This window comes from Ahaetulla prasina, chromosome 6, assembly GCF_028640845.1.
Source record: "Ahaetulla prasina isolate Xishuangbanna chromosome 6, ASM2864084v1, whole genome shotgun sequence".
NCBI lineage: Eukaryota > Metazoa > Chordata > Lepidosauria > Squamata > Colubridae > Ahaetulla > Ahaetulla prasina.
Window position 1 is genome coordinate 106,996,374 of NC_080544.1, and position 19,643 is coordinate 107,016,016.

Here is a 19,643-nt window from a genome sequence, read left to right on the forward strand (position 1 = left end):
CCTAGCAAAGTCCTCAGAGCAGGCAGGAGACCAGTAAGTGACTTCAGCAAGATAAGTTCGACTTTTGCCTGACTCAGAGACTGCCAGAAAGCAGATCCTTTATATAGGCCATGGGGTGTGGCTCCATGACTCAGCACTCATTAAGGCCTGCCCTCCTTCCTCTGTTGCCTCCGCCTATCCAATCTTCTGATGCGAGGGTCACTCCAATCAGCTGTTGTTGGAAGTAAACTTTCCTCAGGCTCACATGCTGTGGAGGAAGGGGAGGGGTCTAGCTGCTCCGTTTGCCTGGGCATGGAGTCAGGGCTGGGGCAGGGAGGTGCTCCTTCTTCTGCAGTTTGTGGGGGCATGGAGCCAGGACTTGGGCCGGAAGGCATACATTCCTCAGTGTTGGGGAGCAGGTAAGAAGGCCCCGGCTGCTCTGAGGGCGGGCAAGACACAACAGGGAGCTTTTTAACCGGTTCGCCCGATACGCCAGTTGCGTCCCTTTCTAGACCGGGTTTCCCTTTCCACAGTCACTCATGCCCTTGTTACATTCCGCCTAGACTACTGCAATGCTCTCTACATGGGGCTCCCCTTGAAGGGTACCCGGAAGCTCCAACTGGTCCAGAATGCGGCTGCGCGGGTGATAGAGGGAGCACCTCGTGGCTCCCATGTGACACCCCTCCTGCGCAGTCTGCACTGGCTTCCAGTGGTCTTCCGGGTCCAATTCAAGGTGCTGGTTACCACCTTTAAAGCGCTCCATGGTTTAAGACCGGGTTACCTACGGGACCGCCTACTGCCACCAGTAGCCTCCCACTGACCTGTGCGCTCCCACAGAGAGGGCCTCCTCCGGGTGCCGTCGGTCAAACAATGTCGGCTGGCGACCCCCAGGGGGAGGGCCTTCTCTGTGGGGGCTCCTGCCCTCTGGAATGAGCTACCTCTGGGGCTTCGTCAACTCCCCGACCTCCGGACCTTTCGCCGCGAGCTGAAGACGCTCTTGTTTCAGCGAGCAGGGCTAGCTTAAACGTAGTTTTTAATTGGGGTTTTAAATTGGGGTTTTTAAACGGGGTTTTTAATTATTTTTAGGCCATTCATTGAATTAGTTTTTTATACTGTTATTAATGGGTATTTATATGTATCTTTGTATTTTATTGGCTGTGAACCGCCCTGAGTCCTTCGGGAGAAGGGCGGCATACAAATTTAATAAATAAATAATAAATAAATAAACAAACTGAGGCCAGAATTTGGGTTGCTGAGCAAGGAATTCGCTAAATGAATCAAGTCCCATTTTACAACCTTTTTTTGCCATGGTTGTTAAGCGAATTTCCATTCCTTTGCACTGACAAAAAAAAAGTCAAAAGTCATCACTTTTTTTTTCTCATTACACTTTTCACTTTCTTCTATTTTTCTGGGGTTTTTTTCTAATCTTGTAATGAAAGCAAATAAAATTGATTGAAAAGAAAAAAAAAGATGGAGAGCAACCTGATTTAATTAAAAGGAGCGAGCAAGCTTTGATGAGCCAACTTTTTTGAACTGCTGCTTTGCACACCTTTGTCAGCAATCTGGTCCACACCTTGATTAGCTTGTGATATATTGTTCCTCAATCCGGAGGAGTGTTGTGTCATGAAATTTTCTGTTTGGGGTTTAAAAGGCAGAGAAAATTTCCCTGTATGCTTTTGTGCAAAGCCCCTCACAGTCACTTTTTAATAGCTTATTTTTAATGGAGGCTAATTGCTCGGACGCTGAAATAACAGTTGGTGCTGTGAGCAAGCACTGCTCTGCCATGAATTCAGTTCAGCCATCCAGTGACAATCGCTACTCCCCTTCCTGTGCAATCCTGTTCTTATGGGTCTGTAGAAGATACAGGATAGCTAGCAGAATATGGACTGCAAATTCTGTGGCAGTATTAGTCCAATCTATTGAATCATCTCTCAAGAGGAGAAACAGGCGGCTCCAATAATTGCCGTTTTTCCTCATTTCTGTTTTTAGGTTCCACTCAAGAGCCTCAAAATTATTACAGATGGGAAATGGGGTTAATGTCTATCTTTTTATCTTTTTCTTAATATCTATCTTTTTATCTATGTATCTAATTTGTGTCTATCATCTCTCTCTCTCTCTCTCTCTCTCTATCTATCTATCTATTCATCCATCCATCCATCATTTGTGTTGTAAATGTTGTACCTTGATGAACGTATCTTTTCTTTTATGTACACTGAGAGCATATGCACCAAGACAAATTCCTTGTGTGTCCAATCACACTTGGCCAATAAAAAATTCTATTCTATTCTATCTATCTATCTATCTATCCATCCATCTATCCATCTATCTTTCTATCTATCTCTCATCTTTCACTCATTCTATCATCCATCCATCATCTATCAATCTCTTATATCTCTCTCTCTCATCTCTTTCTCTCTCTTCCCCCCACTTCCCTCCCTCCCTCTCATCTATCAAATTTAAATAGCCGCCTATCTCACAAGAAATGACTCAGGGTGGCATACAATAGTCAATTTGAAAATTTTGTACGTATACAAAAACAGATGTTTGAATGAGAAAAATGAACATTAAAATGGAGATGACTAAAACTAAAAATATATACAAACCCTAAGTAGAGAGAGTGGTGGGCGGGGAATGGATCCAGGTCTTTTTCTCTTACGGAAAAGACCATCCATTTTTGACTGACTGGCTTGAAAGACTAGCTGTGAGGTCCTTGGTTCTCCTGCGCATGGTAAATAAATAAATAAGTCTTAACCAACACTAAATCAGAGAGGCAGGAAGAGAAAACAAAAGAGTTCAGAGAGAAGGAAGTTCATAGGTTGTCATTTTGTTCCTCACTCTTTTTGCTGAGTGAGCAAAGGCACCCTCCTTACATCAAGGTGTGAAGCTTGTTAGTGACACGGAGACATCACAAAGCTTCAAATAGTCACCATCCCATCAAAGTATCCTGTAAAGGTACGTTTAATTTCCATCTCCCAACATTGTTGGCTGAGGGTATTCTGGGAGTTGAAGCAGTGGTGAAATGTAAAATTTGTTACTACCGGTCCTGTGGCCGTGGCTTGGTGGTAGTGGTGGTAATGTGACTGGGTGGGCGTGGCCAACTTTTAAAAAAAAAACTTTTAAAAGCATTTTTTCTACAACCTCTTCGGCTGAACGCTTTTAAAAGGCTCTGACGATCCCAGCTGAGCCGCACGATCATCAGAGGCTTTTTTTTTTACTTTTAAAAGCATTTTTTCAGCCGAAGAAAAAATGCTTTTAAAAGTAAAAAAAAAAAACCAAAAAAACCACACCCTCTGATGATCGCGCAGCTATGCTGGGCATGGAGGGTTGGGGGGAAGGCAGGGATTTTTGCTACCGGTTCTTTGAACCACCCACCGCCATCGCTTCCAGGTCGGGCGATGCGGTCCAAACCGGGAGCATTTCACCCGAGTTGAAGTGTGCACATGACTGGGAAATGCTATGCCAAGACGAGTAAAGGTGATTCCCACTATATCTTCGACGACAACATGACAATCTAGTCTATGTTCTCTGCCCATAATATGCATTTATAAAATGCCAGCAGGGATGGGAGGGCGAGTGGTGGACCCAGCTCCCTAAAGCAGGGGTCTCCAACCTTGGTCCCTTTAAGACTTGTGGACTTCAACTCCCAGAGTCCCTCAGCCAGCAAAGCTGGCTGAGGAACTCTGAGAGTTGAAGTCCACAAGTCTTAAAGGGACCAAGGTTGGAGACCCCTGCCCTAAAGGGAGAGTTTGGACATCTAGATTTCCGTTTTTTAGCACCAGGCAATAAACTTGTTATTTTCTACCACCTTTTAAGAATATTCTTTCATGCGCGGGAATTCACTGGAGAAAGCAGTTATGTTTGGGATAGTGAACGGCACAAGTAGTCTTCAGCTTACGACCACAATTGAGCCCCAAATTTTCTGCTGCTAAGTCAGACACTAAGTCAAGTCCCCAATTTTATAACCTTTCTTGCGGCATTTGTTAAATGAATCATTCCAGTTGTTAGCAGCACCATTGTTTAGTGAATCAGACTTCCCCACTGACTTTGCTGATCAGAAGTTTGCAACAGGGGAAGCATCACATGGCCCCAGGACACTGCGACCGTCATAAATATAAATAAATATTTAAAGATTCCTTTGTAGTCGTTCCCGACTCTAGGGGGCGGTGCTCATCTCCGTTTCAAAGCCGAAGAGCCAGCGCTGTCCGAAGGTGTCTCCGTAGTCATGTGGCCGGCATGACTAAATGCCAAAGGCGCACAGAACGCTGTTCCCTTCCCACCAAAGGTGGTCCCTATTTTTTTACGTGCTTTCGAACTCCTAGGTTGGCAGAAGCTGGGACAAGGAATGGGAGCTCACCCCATTACAGGGCACTAGGGATTCGAACGGCTGAACTGCCGACCTTTCGATCAACAAGCTCAGCATCTTAGCCACTCAGCCACCGCATCCTATTGGCAGGTTAATACTGTGTTTCCTCGAAAATAAGACCGAATCTTATATTAATTTTCGCTCCAAATCATGCATTAGGTCTTATTTTCCAGTTGAGTCTTATTTTCGGGGAAACACGGTATCTTTCAACCAAATGTGAGGTCCTATCCATTTTTCTCTTGGCCTTAAAATAGGGGCAGGCAATTTGTAAGAGTGTCGGGAAGTAATTTATCCCTTCCTGACTTGTTGAACAGCCACAGTGGCAAAACCTGTTTTACTACAAATGGCCGTTCATAGGGAATAGGAAGGAAGCCTCCCACTCACTGTTTTAAATTTTTATTTTCAGGGAACGGGAAAAACCGCCTCGCTAAAGTTCAGTCCCCTAGAGCAGGGGTCTTCAACCTTGGCAACGTTAAGACTTGTGGACTTCAAGTCCCAGAATCCCTCAGCCAGCAAAACTGGCTGAGTAATTCTGGGAGTTGAAGTCCACAAGTCTTAACGTTGCCAAGGTTGGAGACCCCTGCCCTAGAGTTAAAATTTTGAGGGAACCACTTCAGGAATTGCAAACGGGGTTCTGGAAATTGCCTCTTCCATAAAGACAAAACAGGAAATTTAAATGAAGTTTTGGAAAAAGCAAAAAGTGATGGAGCTAGCAGTTATGGCAAAATAAACTGTTTTAAACAAGAGAAAAGAATGTATCTAGTTTTCTTTCTACTTGGAAGCTACTTCTAGGCTCCAACAAGAGAAAAAATATATATGAAATTTTGACTTTGGGTTGAATGGGAAGGGACGGAACAGAACAGAACATAAAACAGAATATTCTTTATTGGCCAAGTGTGATTAGACACACAAGGAATTTGTCTCTGGCATGGAAGCTCTCAGTATATATCCAAAGCAACAAAGTAAAAATAATATCAATTAGAGGGACAGTAAAGAAGACAAGGATAATAATACTTAGTAAGGTAAAGATTCCCCTTGCACATACGTGCTAGTCGTTGCCGACTCTAGGGGCGGTGCTCATCTCCATTTCAAAGCCGAAGAGCCAGCGCTGTCCGAAGACGTCTCCGCGGTCATGTGGCCGGCATGACTCAATGCCAAAGGCGGACAGAACACTGTTCCCTTCCCACCAAAGGTGGTCCCTATTTTTTCTACTTGCATTTTTACATGCTTTCAAAACTGCTAGGTTGGCAGAAGCTGGGACAAGTAACAGGAGCTCACCCTGTTACACGACAGCACTAGGGATTCGAACCGCCGAGCTGCCGACCTTTCGATTGACAAGCTCAACGTCCTAGCCCCTGAGCCACCATGTCCCTAATAATACTTAGTTTGCTGTTAAAAGAAATCTCAAGTATTTACTAAACACGTAAACATAAAAAGTTGAGGCTGCAATTCTATTTAGTATTTTACTGGACTGAAAATAATCCAGGAGCCAATGCTTTTCTTTCCTCTTTCCTACTTACCTTAAACCTCTCTTCCCCTTCCCCATTTCCCTACTCCCTTTATTTTCATTTGTATTTTATCTCAAAACAAAATTGGTATATGTAGGTATCACCAAAAAAAAAAAAAAAAAAAAGAGCATGCTGCAGTTTTAAAGATAGCCTGATAAGCATTTTCACGGAAGGCGAAGTGAAAACCAGTAGCTCACCCAGGGAACGTAGCATGGATTTGAAGCAAGAATTACTCAAATCCTTTTATAAGCAGCTTAGCGCTGGCAACCGTGCTGATGTGTACACGCACCAGTATTAGGCCGATCTCAATCGGCGGAAGTAAAAATTACAGCATTCTGTCCCTTGGCAAAGGCTCAGGAGTTTTGCCCTTTAGGTGACAGATGGTTTAATAGGTCCAATTTGCAAAGGTACTTTGCAACTGAGAACGTTTCGAAACTTACTTTTCTTCCAACCAAAGATGGCTGAGCAAGGGCAGGATGCCATCTTGCAACGTTAAAAAAATAAATGAATAAAAGAGGAGAGCAGGATCTTTAGTTTCCAAGGTGTGCATGCCTACAGATGTGGGGTTTTTTTAACTAGACCTTAAGCATCAGTTACTGGTAGGTCCTTGACTTACGATCATAATTGAGCCCAAAATTTTTGTTGCTAATTGAGACATTTGTTAAATGAGTTTTGCCCCCATTTTACGACCTTTCTTGCCACGGTCGTTAAGGGAATCACTGCAGTTGTTACGTTAGTATCACGGTTTCAAATGAATCTGGCTTCCCCATTGACTTTGCTTGTCAGAAGGTCGCAAAAGGAGATCACGGGAAACTGCAATGGTCATAAATATGAGTTGGATGCTAAGCAGCTGAATTTCGATCACGTGACCATAGAGATGCCACAACGGTCATGTGCGAAGAGCTGTGGTGGCACACTGGTTAGAATGCAGGCTAATTCTACAGACTCCCAGCAGTTCGATCCTGACCGGCTCAAGGTTGACTCAGCCGTCCATCCTCCCGAAGTCGGTAAAATGAGGACCCAGATTTGTTGGAGGGCAATAGGCCGACTCTGTAAACCGTAAACCGCTTAGCGAGGGCAGTAAAGCCCCATGAAGCGGTATATAGGTCTAAGTGCTACTGCTAGTGCTATGGTGAAAAATGATTGTAAGTCACATTTTTCAGTGCGATTGTAACAGTGGTAAGTCGAGGAGTACTTATATTTGGTTTGTGTGGCCGTTCAATTCCACCACAACTGTGTAGACACAATCTAAAGATTCCTTTCAGAGTGTTTCAGCCAGGTGGTAAGAGGTTCATCAATTAGGGTGGTCTTCAGAGGAAAAATGAGTAGGGTTTACTTATCATGGTGCCCATACTCTGTCAAAGACGCAATCCCTCTGCATTTCGTCCCTTGGAAAACAGGACCTGGTCCTATTTCCCAGTTGGCCACCGTAGGAAGACGATGCTGAACCAGTCTGGCCTTCTCCTTACCCAACAGTTTTCAATTTATGATGAGGAAAGATTTATCTCCGAACACTTGGCAACCGTGGCACGCAGCACCTGCATTCCCATAATTTGCTTAAGTCAGTGACTGCATCAGCTCCTTTGCACAATACCTTACACCAGCATTTCTCAAATCTCGGCGATGCTTTAAGATGTGTGGACTTCAACTCTCAGAATTCCTCCAACCAGCATTCTGGGAGATGAAGTCCACACATCTTACAGTGAGGCTGACCTTCCGCCGCGAGCTTAAAACATACTTATTTATCTGCGCAGGACTGAGTTAGGTTTTAAATTTACGGGTTTTAAATTGGGTTTTATTTTTATATTTTTTTAGTTATTGGGCTTTTAGAATAAGTTTTTTAATTGTTTTTTATGCTGTATTTATGTGTTTTTAAGTGCCTGTTAACCGCCCTGAGTCCCTCGGGAGATAGGGCGGTATACAAATATGATTAAATAAATAAATAAATAAATAAGAAACGGTGCATTAGACCATTAAGCAAAAGCAAAGGAACGGTTTGGTCTAGTGCAGGAGTCTGCAAACTTGGCTCTTTTAAGACTTGTGGACTTCAACTCTCAGAGTTCCTCAGCCAGCAAAGCTACTAGGAGTAGAAGTCCACAAGTCTTAAAGGAGCCAAGTTTGCAGACCCCTGCCCTAGGGGTCCAAAGATCATGTGTGTGTGTGTGTGTGTGTGTGTGTGTGTGTGTGTGTGTGTGTGTATATGTGTGTGTGTGTGTGTGTGTGTGTGTGTGTGTGTGTGTGTGTGTGTGTGTATATGTGTGTGTGCGCGCGCGCGCAAAGAGGTATTTGTGTGTGTCAACAAGTCCAGATCACAGCTACAACTGTAGGACACAATAATCCTCAACTTAGAACAGAGGTCTCCAACCTTGGTCCCTTTAAGACTTGTGGACTTCAACTCCCAGAGTTCCTCAGCCAGTCTGTCATTTGCACCTCTATAACTGTCTGGTTCGGTTCTGGAACCCAACAAGACAGACACAGACTTCAGAGGATAATTAGAATTGCAGAAAAAACAATGGCTACCAACCTGCCTTCCATGGAGGACCTGCATCCTGCATGAGTCAAAAAGAGGGCCGTGAAAATATTTACAGACCCCTCGCATCCTGGACATAAACGGTTTCAACTCCTACCCTCAAAACGACGCTATAGAGCACTGCACACCAGAACAACTAGACACAAAAACAGTTTTTTCCCAAATGCCATCCCTCTGCTAAACAAATAATTTCCTCAACACTGTCAAACTGTATACTAAATCTGCACTAATATTAATCTTCTCATCGTTCCCATCATCCATCTCCTCCCACTTATGACTGTATGACTGTAACCTTGTTGCTGGCATTCTTAAGATTTATATTGACTATTTCCATATGACTATCATTAAGTGTTGTACCTTATGATTCTTGACAAATGTATCTTTTCTTTTATGTACTCTGAGAGCATGTGCACCAAGACAAATTCTTTTGTGTGTCCAATCACGCTTGGCCAATAAAGAATTCCATTCCATCCTATGCCATCCCATTCTTCTCTTCTCTTCTCTTCTCTTCTCTTCTGCCCCATTTTGCAGCCATTCTTGCTACAATCATTAGGCGAATCACTGCAGTTGTTAAGTTAATAACATGGGTGTTAAGTGACTGGCTTCCCCCATTGACTCAGCAACCGTCATCAGTATGAGTTCATCGCCAAGTGTCTGTATTGTGACCAAACGACCAAGGGGATGCTAGAATTGTTGTTAAGTGTGAAAAAATGCTCATAAGTCACTTTTTTCAAGGCCTTTGTAACTTCAGACGGTCATTAAGTGAACCGTTGTAAGCTGAGGATTAGCTGTGACGAGGGATGGGGAAGAAACGAGGAGGAAGCGATTCAGAATTTCAGAGTAGCAACGCAAGTCATGCGAGCCTAACCGAGTCTTGAGTTTTTGCAACAAGGACTTGGGAATCTTTGCTTTCTTCTGAACAAGGAGCGGGGTGGGGGGGGGGGGCGGAAGGGGGGGAGGACTTTCCAATTTTTGCCGACAGCCAATGTGGAGCGCTTGAAAAAAAAAAAAAAAAGCTTGGCATCTGAATACGACGCCGTACAGACTGTCCAGATTGGATTTTATCGCTCGAGGCAAATTGAAACAGCTACATTATGAATCTACGGCAGCCTGAAAGACGCTCAATGTAACATTGTGAGGTGGTGAAATTAAAACCAGAGGAAGCAACAGTCCACATTATGTCTGGCGGTGCACATTCAGTGCAGTGGTGGGTTTCAAGTTATTTTTACTACCGCTTCTGTGGGCGTGGCAGGGGAAGGATACTGTGAATCTCCATTCCCTCCCCACTCTAGGGGAAGGATACTGTAAAATCCCCATTCCCTTCCCAAACCAGGGGAAGGATATTGCAAAATCCCCATTCCCTTCCTCTGGTGGCTCAACAGACTAATGCAGTCTGTTATTAACACAGCTGCTTGCAATTACTGCAGGTTCAAGCCCCACCAGGCCCAAGATTGACTCAGCCTTCCATCCTTTATAAGGTAGGTAAAATGAGGACCCAGATTGTTGGGGGCAATAAGTTGACTTTGTTTTTTTGTTTTTTATTATTTGCATTTATATCCCGCCCTTCTCCGAAGACTCAGGGCGGCTTACACTATGTCAGGCAATAGTCTTCATCCATTTGTATATTATATACAAAGTCAACTTATTGCCCCCCAACAATCTGGGTCCTCATTTTACCTACCTTATAAAGGATGGAAGGCTGAGTCAACCTTGGGCCTAGTGGGGCTTGAACCTGCAGTAATTGCAAGCAGCTGCTGTTAATAACAGACTGTCTTACCAGTCTGAGCCACAGAGGCCCTTTGTATATTTTGTATATAAAGACTTTGTATATAAATATACAAATAGGATGAAGACTATTGCTAACATAGTGTAAGCCGCCCTGAGTCTTCGGAGAAGGGCGGGATATAAATGCAAATAAAAAAAAAATCCAGGGGAAGGATACTGTAAAATCCCCATTCCCACCCCACTCCAGGGGAAGGATATTGCAAAATCCCCATTCCCTCCCAATCAGCTGGGACTTGGGAGGCAGAGAAGAGATGGGGGCGGGGCGAGTCAGAATTTTTACTACCGGTTCTCCGAACTACTCAAAATTTCCACTACCGGTTCTCCAGAACTAGTCAGAACCTGCTGAAACCCACCTCTGATTCAGTTGCTGTGCCATTTATCTCTTAGACCAGTCTGCCTCGATTCCCTGGCTAGCATGGCTGGCTAAGGAATTCCGGGAGTTTGAGTCTACCAGTCTTCAACTTGCCAAGTTTGGAGAACCCTGATTTTCATGAGAAACCTTCCTCTTCTTCATTTGGGACCACTTCGGATATTTTGGGGTAAATAAAATATGGGAGCTGATATCAACCTTTTCGGGAAAACAGTGGGTTGGGACAGAATGCTAACCAGTTTTCTTAGTCTAAAGCAGTGATTCTCAATCTTGATTACTTTTAAGACGTGGCCTTCAACTCCCAGACTTCCTGTCTGGGGAATTCTGGGAGTTGAAGTCCACAAGTCTTAAAAGTTGCCAAATTTGGAGACCCCTGTTCTAAAGCAGTGGCTTTCAAACTCTGCAGTGATGCAACTCCCCAAAATAATAAATTTGTGTGAAATCCTATGCCCCCCAGAAGTAATATTTAATTGACGTTAGGGTTGGACAAGAAATAAAGAAGCTACATTTAATTACAGGCAGTCCCTGGATTAAAGACAAATTCCATTCCTAACTCATCTTTAACCTAAATTTGTGTGTGAGTCAAAGTTGTACTTGCAAATGAACTGCCTATTACTAGAAAATGGCAGATGGCTTTGTCCTTCCCCACAAGCCAACAAACTACGAGAGTAAGCATTCAGGAACCACCGAAAATAGGCTATAAATTTAAAACATGTAGCTTCAGCGGCTCCTGAAAGCATCATGTTGCTTCAGCTCAAAGAAGGCGAACCCATCCACCATTTTTAGTAATAGGCAGTCGTTTGTATCTAAGGATGTTCTCAACCCTGCCTGTACATGCAGTCCTCAACTTAATGACGCCACAATTGAGCCTAAAATGTCTGTGGCTAAGCAAAACAATGAGCTTTGCCCCATTTTACGACCTCTCTTGCTGCAGATGTTCAGTGAATCACTGCAGTTGTTAAGTTAGGAACAGGGTTGGTTAAGTGAACTGGGCGTCCCCATTAGACTTTGCTTGTCAGAAGGTTACAATATCCCGAGAAACTGCAACTGTCATAAATATGAGTCAGTTGACAAGCATCTGAATTTGATCATGGGGATGCTGCAAAGGTCGTAATTGTGAAAAACGATCGTAAGTTTAAAGTTTACTTTTTAAACTATGAACAGTCACTAACTGAATGGTTGTAGGTCAATCTGCATTCAATTTCAAATCTATGCATTCCAGGTGTCCTCAAACCTGGTACCTCCTCAAGGACCAATTGCAGGTTTGCGAAAGGTAAAATGAACGTCAAAACTGATACCACTCTGTCGTAGTGAAGGCCTGAGCTGTTCTTATTTTAAAAAGGGAAAAAATAATCCCAGGGAATTACAATGCCTGTTTTAAGAGCCCCCATTCTAAAGAAATTGATTTAAATAAAAAGTTGTTTCTTAACTCTGTGTTTTGCAGAAAACAATCTCTACACCCTGGAAAAGAAATCCGTTTTTGTAGAATTATCCCTTGTTTACAAATCCCTCGTTTACTTTACGTCACATGGTTTACCAGCTATAAAGCACAGGATAATTTTTTTTAAAAAATAGGATTTGATCTCAACTCCTAGCTATCTCCAAAGGCCAGTAGCATCAAAATTCCCACTATATCCATCTCTACACAATGATACACATTATGCAGGATGAGGACCACAGATTTTAATATTTGAACCAAGAGAAAAATCGTATTTTAGGAGTCATGTTATCAGTGCTTCCTGGTCTAATTATTCTATAAGAACTTATTCCAGGAAAATGATTACCTGAAAAATAAGGGATTCCCTAAAATACTGTGATTGGTGTTACAGGAAATCTTCCACTTACAACAGTTCATTTAGTGACCATTCCAAGTTACAACAGCACTGAAAAAAAGGGGACTTATGACCATTTTTCACATGTGTGATCGTTGCAGCATCACCACGGTCACGTGATTTATCTTCGAATGCTTGACAACTGACTCTCATTTATGATGGTTGCTATGTCCCTGGGTCATATGATCCACTTCTGAGACCTTCGGACATGCAAAGTCAATGAGGAAACCTAAATTTTGGGCTCGATTGTGGTCGTAAGTCGAGGACTGCCTATCTCAGTTCTAACACGGTCCCAAATCAATTGCTTCATTTATGGCAGCTGTAATCTGAATGAAACTCACTTCGGGGATTTTATTTAGTGAAGTTTCTATCTCATTTCTTAACTGCAGAATCTTGACGAATGCACCTTTGAAAGAAATAAGGCTTCAAAAAAAGACGACTAAGACACTCACAAAACTCACTACAAAATTGTCGGGGCATTATAGGAAAACCAGCCTAAAGCCGGTGATAGAATAAGTGCAGCTTGCAAAAACAGTAATTTTGATATACTCTGAAAGTGGCTTTTAACATTCTTTTTGCAGAGGAAATTCAAAGATCGCCTCTCACTCAAACTGGGAGCAAGATTTATGTGGACAGTGCTGTGTTTTGTTTGGCCTAGTCTACTCGAGCTTAAAAGCTTTGGGCCGATTCCTTTCTCTCAACCCAACCTACATCACAGGGCTATTGTGGGAAAAATAGGAGGGAAGGAATACGTTGAGATTTGGGGAGAGAAAGTGCAGAGAAGAGCAACTAAGATGATTAAAGGCCTGGAATCTAAAACATATGAAGAAGGTTGCAGGAATTTAGGTTTGCCTAGTCTAGAGAGGGACGCGGTGGCTCAGGGGTTAGGATGTTGAGCTTGTTGATCGAAAGGTCGGCAGCTCAGCGGTTTGAATCCCTAGTGCTGCCGTGTAACGGGGTGAGCTCCCGTTACCTGTCCCAGCTTCTGCCAACCTAGCAGTTTCGAAAGCACGTAAAAATGCAAGTAGAAAAAATAGGGACCACCTTTGGTGGGAAGGTAACAGCGTTCCGTGCGCCTTTGGCATTGAGTCATGCCGGCCACATGACCACGGAGACATCTTCGGACAGCGCTGGCTCTTCAGCTTTGAAACGGAGATGAGCACCGCCCCCTAGAGTCGGCAACGACTAGCACGTATGTGCGAGGGGAACCTTTACCTTTAGTCTAGAGAGAAGAAGGACCGGGGGTGGGGGACATGATAGCAGTATTCCAGTATTTTGAGGGGCTGCCATGAAGAAGAGGGGGTCAAACTATTTCCAAAGCACCTGAAGGCAGGAGGAGAAACAAGGGATGGAAACATATCAAGGAGAGAAGCAACTTGGAATTAAGGAGAAACTTCCTAACAGTGAGGACAATTAACCGGTGGAACAGGTTAATTCAGAAATTGTGGGCGCTTCATCACTGGAGGTTTTTAAGAAGAGACTGGACAGCCACTTGTCTGAAATGGTATAGGGTCTCCTGCTTGAGCAGGGGGCTGGACTAGAAGACCTCCAAGGTCCCTTCCAGCTCTATTCTGATTGACTAGCTATGTTTGCTGCACCGAGTCGCTTATATAAGTAATAAACGCAAGATAAGAATAAATTAAACAGGTAAATTAAAAAAAAAACCAAGCAAAGGGGAAAAACAAAGGGAGGAACATACGGGAAGTGGTGCCCTCCATGTGAATTGTGCCAGCTTTTTCCTTTGCAAAGAAAAAAAAAATTCCAATTACTGATTTATCTCACCTGATTCTCCTCCTTCTCCTCCTCCAATGCTACAGCAAGGACCTAAATCACGTGGCATGAGAGCAACTTCTGCAGAAATATTCAGGCCATAAAGAGAAGCAGCCCTGCATTTGACAGCCTTTCTCTCTGCAGAGTTGCCAGCTTGCTCCTTTCTGCTAATGTTCAGTACAAAACCATTCTGGACTCTTGTACCTTGCCGAACTCTGACCCATCTTGCGACATTCCCCACAAATGGTATGCACACAAAACACACACACAGGGCGGGGCCTGTTTCCCCTGCTAAATCTACATCTGGAATCTTCCAAAGGTGGAGAAGCAGCTGCTTACCACCAGGCTAAACGATTTTTTAATTTTTTTTAAATTAATTATTTATATCCCGCCTTTATTGTTTTTAGAAATAACTCAATGGTGGTGAACGCAACCAATATTCCTTCTTCCTCCTATTTTCCCCACAACAACTCATCCTGCGAGGTGGGCTGAGCGGAGAGTGAGGGACTGGTCCAAAGTCACCCGGTCAGCTTCAATGCATAAAGCGGGACTAGAACTCACCTTCTCCTGGTGATTGGCCCGAAGACACGCAGTCGGCTTTCATGCCTAAGACGGGACTAGAACTCACAGTCTCCTGGCGACTGGCCCAAAGTCACTCAATTGGCTTTCATGCCCAAGGTGGGAGTAAAACTTACAGCCTCTTGGTGATTGGCTCAAAGTCACCCAGTCACCTTTCGTGCTTAAGGCGGGACTAGAACTCACTGACTCCTTGTGATTGGTCCAAAGTCACCCAGCCAGCTTTCCTGCCTAAGACGGGATTGAAACTCAAGAGTCCCAGCTTCTAGCCTGGTGCCTTAATCACGTACACAGCTAGATCAGAACTCACTATACCTGTTGTACAAGGTAGGGAAGAGCATCTGTACATAAAGCCCCAAGGGGAAAAACCGAGATATGCCAAGGCTGGCCTTTTGTGAACTTTTCCCAGTTCTGCATATAAAATAGGTCAAACTGACTTTTGGAGGGGTTGTCCAACAGTTTCATTCAGAGGTATAAAGTTTGCTGGACACACCCGGGAAAACATGGATGGGTATGAGCCAGAGAATGAACGAATGAAACGTTCTGGAGAATATTAGGGTTTTGACACACCTGGTAAGAACTATAAATGGAAATTTAATTTAAAGGGGACCAGGTCGGGCAAAAGGGTGATCATTATTTCTAACTATCCATTAAATCCGAATGACAATCCTGCAGCCGTTAACATCAGTATTCAGCCGACAGACGCGGCATCATTTGTGGCAATGTTGATCGGGTGTTTGGCATTCACCCAAACGATCCGATTCATGTAATGACACCTTTATGCCAACGACATAAAATTGCTAAAACAGGGTGTGGTTTTGCTAAAATAAATTTCCTGCTGAAACTTTTATTACAATTACTCAGGAATGAGGGAGCAGGTTATAGCTAGTCCTCAACTTACGACTACAATTGGGAGCAGAATTTCTATCGCTAAGCAAGTGAGTTGTTTATAGAAATTTTTCGTCGCTAAGCGAGGTACCTGTTCAGTGAGCTGGGCCTGATTTTATGACCTTTCTCGCCACAGCAGTTAAGCGACTCACAACCACTGGAACCCGAATGTAGAGATACTTGATACAAATATCAAAACAACTGAATTTTGCAAGGAAACAAGCAAAGCTCAGAGAGCACCAAGGACCCTTTCATTTCAACCCTGAGCTACAAATATTCTCCTTTCTTGGTACAACTGAATTTTAAATGACAGCCTGGCATTTCTACGATCTTGGCAACCAGAAGGTCCGAGACCTTCTCAGTTTCATTTTCTCTCGTTTAGAATTGATGCTGTTGTCAATCTGAAACAGTAGTTTAAAATATTGATGAAGTAATGGATGGATGCATGGATGGATAGAATGAATAAATAAATAAAACAACAGGAAGTGATGTAATGTAAGGTAAAGATAAAAGGTTGGGACCATGAGACAGGTGAACAAATTAAGTAAACAAGACCGTGAATACCGTATTTCCCCAAATATAAGACCCGGATCTTATTTTCTTTTGGGCTCCAAAATAAGGACTAGGGCTTATTTTCAGGGGACGTCTTATTTTTTTTCCCCTGACGGAGTTTACGGGTACGTGGGAGGCCCACTTCTTCTTCTGCCCGCCATGTCCCACACTAGCTTACCTCAGGGTTCCCCCCCCCCAGCCAGGCCACCCATGCCCTGACTGCTGCCTCGCTTCCCTGAGGTAAACCAGAGTAGGGCATGTGGGGCAACTTCACCCCCCGCCTCGCCTCGTGGGCACAGCACCACCTACAACCAGATGGAACAGGTGGCCGGCTGGTTGTGCAGGCAGTTAAGTAGGGCTTATATTAGGCGCATGAACAAAAAAACAACAACATGGTAGGTCTTATTTTCGGGATAGGTCTTATTTTCAGGGAAACTGGGTAATGGATATTTTATTGTCCCACCCAGCTGCCTCCCGCCCCTGCCCCCCCCCTCTTACTGTCTTGCGCTCTCGCTTTGGCGGGACCGGTGGTTGAGGATTCATCATGACTTGGGAAGTTGGGAATTGTTGCACGTTCTGCGCAGGATAATATGCACCAGCTGAAGGAGAAAAGGAGAACATTTGAGTTATTGCAGTCATATCACACAGGCAGTCCTCAACGTACGACCACAACTGAGCCCAGAATTTATGTTGCTAAGTGAGAAATGTGTTCAGTGCGTTGCGGTCCCGTTTTATGACTTTTCTTGCCGCGTTAGTTAAGCGAATCACTGCACTTGTTACGTTAGTAACCTGGTTGTTCAGTGAATCTGGTTTCTCCACTGTCTTTGCTTGTCAGGGGATCACACGACCAAGGGACATTGCATCCGTCATAAACGTGAGTCAGTGGTCAAGCAACCAAAGGTAGGCTGGACTTTTGAGTTTCTAGCATCTCTAAAGTGTTCAAACTTTGTAGAGTTTTGAGTTATAACCACAACGGAGCCTGAAGTGTATGTTGCTAGGTGAAACGTTGTTAAGTGAGCTTTGCCCCCTTTTCTTGCCACAGTTGTTAAGTGAATCATTCCATTGGTCGATTTGGTAACATGGTTGTTAAGCGAATCTACATTCCCCATGGACTTTGCTTGTCAGAAGGTCACAAAAGGGGATCACATTACCCTGGGACACTGCAACCATCATAAATATAAGACAGTTCCCAGATGTCCAAATTTTGATCATGTGACCCCAGGAATGCTGTAATGGTCGTAAGTGTGGAAAAGTAGTCACGTCACTTTTTCAATGTCGTTGTAACTTTGAACGGTCACTACATGAACGGTTGTAAATCGAGGATTACCTGTACACACATGCACAGTGCAACACCGCTCACGTAGCCTACAGATAATCCTTGACTTACAACTACAATTGGGCCCCGAATTACCATAGCTAAAGGAAGCTGATTGTTGAGCCACATCAGATTTTGCAACCTTTTAACCATGTTTGTTAAGCAAATTACTGTAGTTGCTAACTGAATTGTGCCGTTGTTGGAAGTGGGCTGGGAAGGTCACTCATGGCACATGACCCCAGGCTGTTGCAACGATTGAAAATACTGTGTTTCCCCAAAAATAAGACTGGGTCTTATATTAATTTTTGCTCCAAAAGATGCATAAGGGCTTATTTTCTGATTAGGTCTTATTTTCAGGGCAATACAGTATTACCATATTTTTGTGTATAAGAAGCACTTTTTCCCCCCCAAAAAAGAGGGTGAAAATCTATACTCTGAATGTAGCCCCGCCCAGCTTCTCAAATGGAGGTTTCAGAGGCTGAAAAAAGCATCAGAAACGAAGCTTCAGAAAAGAAACCCCCAAACAGAGCTTCAGAGGCTTTTTTTCGGAAGCTGTTTCAGAGGCTTTCAGAGGCAGAAAAAAAAGTTTTTTCTGAAACAGAGTTTCAGAAGTTTCAGAGGCAGAAATGAAAGCCAAAAAAAGCAAGGCACAGAGCTCACAACCAAAGAACCTGTTGCTAAAATTCACCTCTGGGAACAGTTGATTGGGGGTATTCCGGGAGGCAGATCCACCTGCCAATCAGCTTTTTTCTTATTTTCCTCCCCAAAAACTAAGGTGCGCCTTATACTCCAAAAAAATACGGTAAATGCATCCGTGTGGCTGACTGTATTTACTGGGGCTTATTCTGAAGGTAGGGCTTATATTACAAGCATCCTGAAGAATCATGCTAGGGCTTATTTTCCAGTTGGGTCTTTATTTTCGGGGAAACAGGGCTAACACCTGGATTTTGATCAGGTGATTGTTGGGAAGACTGATCGTAAGTATCTTTTTTTCAGTCCCGTTTAACGGTTACTAAAAAGACAAACCACTATTTGTTCGGCCTCCCATACAAGAGAAAGCAGTTCACTTCCCGAGACTCTCAAAAACTATTTTTCTTTCGGTGGCTAAAGTCTCTCCACGTTGCCAAATTTCACGTGATCTTAGGCAAGCGTGCCAAAATCGTGCATGACGTTGGGGTGAGAACAAACGGCAACATCTTTCAGCTATTTTGAAACAAATGGGACAAATGCAACTCTACAGCATGATGCAAAATTGTGTGATTATCCCTGGATAAATTGACAACTCTTGCCCTATGACACATACACATCAGATAACCCTTCCTCAAACAATCCCGGCTTATAAATTACGGATGTTCCTCGCAGAGGTGGGAGGACACATACATCTCTGGCATCGGCCAGGAATGTCAAAAAACTGACCCGTGATAGCTCAGGCTGTAAGAAGCCTGTTATTAAAACACAGCTGCCTGCAATTACTGCAGGTTCTAGTCCCATCAGGTCCAAGGTTGACTCAGCCTTCCATCCTTTATAAGGTAGGTAAAATGAGGACCCAGATTGTTGGGGGGGCAATAAGTTGACTTTGTAAATATACAAATAGAATGAGACTATTGCCTTATACACTGTAAGCCGCCCTGAGTCTTCGGAGAAGGGCGGGATATAAATGTAAATAAATAAATAAAAAAACAAGTACAAACAAAGAATGTCTCAGCTTGCTTCTCTCCCCTGGTGCTGCGCATCTCTCCCCAAGACACCCCATTTCGCCACCTGGGGAACCCCTAATTTGAAGCTGCTATACCCTGTCCCAACTCAGATCAAGATATTCTTCGCAGCACAGTTTGGACGATGCTTAAATTCGCAAACACGTTTGGAGACAGGGAGGAAGGACAAAGAACAGGTAGTCCTCCAACTTACAAGCACAATTGAGCCCAAATTTTCTGTTGCTAAGTGGGACACTTTTGGAGTGAATTTTGCCCCCTTTTTCTTGTTTAACCGTTGTTAAGTGAATCACCATAGTTGTTTAGCAAGTAAATGGAGCAAGCTTCCCCACTGACTTTGCTTGTCACAAGGTCAGAAATGGGGGATTGCGTGACCCCAGGACGCTGCAACCCGTCATAAATATGAGACGGTTGCCAAGCACGTGAATTTTGATCAGGTGGCTATGGGGAGGCTGCAACGGTT

General features: G+C 43.7%; 1 protein-coding gene across 1 annotated transcript in view; it reads right to left on the reverse strand.

Moving 5' to 3' along the window:
• EIF4G1 (eukaryotic translation initiation factor 4 gamma 1) overlaps positions 1-19,643 on the reverse strand; it is a 151,331-nt gene that overhangs the window by 58,991 nt on the left and 72,697 nt on the right. Inside the window, exon 6 of the mRNA XM_058189240.1 lies at positions 16,652-16,752. Within this exon, the coding sequence (XP_058045223.1) occupies positions 16,652-16,752 (101 nt within the window). The remainder of the gene's footprint in view (positions 1-16,651; positions 16,753-19,643) is intronic.